Source organism: Anopheles darlingi, chromosome 3 (genome assembly GCF_943734745.1).
Source record: "Anopheles darlingi chromosome 3, idAnoDarlMG_H_01, whole genome shotgun sequence".
NCBI lineage: Eukaryota > Metazoa > Arthropoda > Insecta > Diptera > Culicidae > Anopheles > Anopheles darlingi.
Window position 1 is genome coordinate 49,567,042 of NC_064875.1, and position 2,500 is coordinate 49,569,541.

Consider the following 2,500-nt stretch of genomic DNA (forward strand, 5'->3'; position numbering starts at 1 on the left):
CGCTATCCTTTGACGGTCGACTTTGAGCGGTTCGGCTGGGATTGGATTATTGCACCGAAGCGTTACGAGGCATCATACTGTGCCGGGGAGTGCATGATGACCTTCCTGCCCAAGTACGAGCATACGCATGTAATGCAGCTGAGCACCTCAGCCATACCGTGTTGCTCGCCGAAAAAGATGCGCCCGATAAAGCTGCTGTACTTTGATCAGAGCTACAACGTGATTCTCAGCAGCATACCAAACATGGTGGTAGAAAAGTGCAGCTGTTCCTAAACCGATGGTAGTGTTAGGAGTGACAAGGGAATGGTATACTACCGGGGCCACAGTTCCGAAAATGGCCGTATAGATAGTTCACTGCTGCGTGACAGTGGAGCATTGTGAAAAAGGTGGATATATTATCGTCAATATATTAAAAGGAAATCATGTTAACTCACGTCCCCAAACCCCAGGGACAAATGAATGAAAAAAACAAAACGATATACCAAAACGCGGAGACCTTGCGCGATACGAACCAATTCCATTGGTCATTGCATCCAGGAGAACAGGCGAAGGAATGAGGGATACTGTACTTCTTCTACAACGTTTGGAGCTTAATCAATTTTAGACTAGATTTTTGAGATTTTAGATGTAAAAAACTTCGGGATAAGCAAAAACTAACTTGAAATTGAGCGAAAAAAATCAAACTCATGTGTTCGGCGTACGGGTGATAGCAAAATTAAAATATTAGTTTCGATTGGCGTACAAAATTATCCTCGTTTCGAGACTGTGACAAAGCCATTTAAGCGATTTACGGTAGGCTAGTAGACAGTGTAAGACAACTGTAAGTAGCAGTGCAGGAGAGAGATTGGTGTAAGGGTGCGTGAATGTTATCAAAAATTGTATGCCAGAATGAAACAAATAGTCATAATTTTGGATAACATGTGATAAAACACACGATACTCGTTCTGGTCTGGATCAGCTAACAAATTGGATCGTAAAATGTGGGTCAAAACCGTTACTCAGTAATATTTGTGCTATACGAGTTGAGGAAAAGCAAAATCAAGAATAAATAAACCATAATCGGATAAATAACGAGTTTCTAAATGGAGCACAGCATGGGAAATAAAATCGAGTAGCGATATTAATATTAGGAGATGCCTCCACTGTTCCGTTACCTTTATTGACCGTTGGATTCGAGAAACTGTGCCAAAAAGGGAACGTTTTTAATCATATAAGTGAGTATCTTATGATAGTTACATCACTCATTAGTGCATCGTTTTATTAGTTATAAAGAAGTAATTTAAAATGTGGTTATTAAAAAGGCCAGTTTAAACCGATTGCACGTAGTGTTGCCTTGCAAACGTGACGAATCTGCGTTAACCAGGCGGTATCTCACTTGTCACGAGCCTTCTCCATCCTGGTGGTTCAGCCGTGCTTCACAAAGCCGCTTTACGTGCATCTGTCCGAGAAGCTGCGCTTGGCGTAGAATTTTACGGATATCACCGGTGCGCTGATGCCGGTTCGCTAGCAAGTAGGCCGTCTTGAGCTGCCCGGTAGTGATGTAGCAGTGAATGCGTACCGCAACCGAGCTGGTACGATTTATAAGGGCTTCCAGGGCGACCTTTACGTTTGCCGCTGGACCGTGCCGTGCGATGGCCGTTTCAACGGATACGCGCACAATGTCATCGCACACCGTGGTCAGGAGCGTTTGTTCTGCGGTTGGTTCGTTGCCATTACCGTTGCTAAGGATTGCATCGAGCAGTTTGTTCACGTCCTCGATTTTACCATGATTGATGAAGTACTTGGCCGTGAGGGCGTAGACGCGTTGCAGATCAAGGCTGTAATCCTGTATGATTCTATTTAGCAATTAACGTGGGTTAGTAAAAGAAAATATTTTCTTTAGATCACCAATTTACCACTATAAGAGTACAAGACGACAATTGATTCATTGAAATGTTTTTAATTGGTGGAGAATTTCCTCCACCAATTATCCATTTGCCCATGATGAACTCAAGGCCAAGATACCACAAGATACCACAAGCTAACGTAAGTTGAGTAACCTACCTGTAAGACAAACCAAATGCTTCCTCCACATTTTGTCCACAAACCAGCGTTAGAATGGCAAGCTGTAGCCTCTCGTGCACCGAACCAAAGAGTGTCGGTAATTGCGAAGTGTCTTTGATAATCTGGCAAAGCAAACGGATTTAAAATACGTACACGAGGTTATAATGCCACTGAGACCATAAATATTCGATATTCCACTTACCTTCGGTAGCAGTGCCGTAGTCTGACGACCCTTGGCTTCACATTTGGCCAAAAATTTGGTCACCTCTAGCTGCAGCAGTATCGTGTTGATGTGATTGTTCAGCTCCTTCGGATCAAGTTTCATCAGGAGAGAGGGATGAGTTTCGACAGTGGAACCCGCACTATTTAGCCGCACCTCCTGCCAGTTGCATAGCTCCAGTTCGTTCTATGTAGAGAGCATAGTGATTAGCCTTTGGTTCATGAGCATCGCAAGCCA

At 43.6% G+C, this 2,500-nt stretch overlaps 2 protein-coding genes across 2 annotated transcripts in view; one reads left to right on the forward strand and one right to left on the reverse strand.

Moving 5' to 3' along the window:
• The window catches only part of LOC125955569 (growth/differentiation factor 8-like), a 4,505-nt gene extending 3,530 nt beyond the window's left edge, over nucleotides 1-975 (forward strand). Inside the window, exon 2 of the mRNA XM_049686704.1 lies at nucleotides 1-975. This exon is cut by the window's left edge and continues 102 nt beyond it. Within this exon, the coding sequence (XP_049542661.1) occupies nucleotides 1-273 (273 nt within the window). The 3' untranslated portion in view covers nucleotides 274-975.
• Nucleotides 976-1,122: 147 nt separating this feature from the next.
• The window catches only part of LOC125956530 (zinc finger FYVE domain-containing protein 26 homolog), a 7,736-nt gene continuing 6,358 nt past the window's right edge, over nucleotides 1,123-2,500 (reverse strand). Inside the window, exons 3-5 of the mRNA XM_049688512.1 lie at nucleotides 2,246-2,449; nucleotides 2,044-2,165; nucleotides 1,123-1,835 (exon numbers count right to left, since the gene is read on the reverse strand). Of these exons, the coding sequence (XP_049544469.1) occupies nucleotides 1,379-1,835; nucleotides 2,044-2,165; nucleotides 2,246-2,449 (783 nt within the window). The 3' untranslated portion in view covers nucleotides 1,123-1,378. The remainder of the gene's footprint in view (nucleotides 1,836-2,043; nucleotides 2,166-2,245; nucleotides 2,450-2,500) is intronic.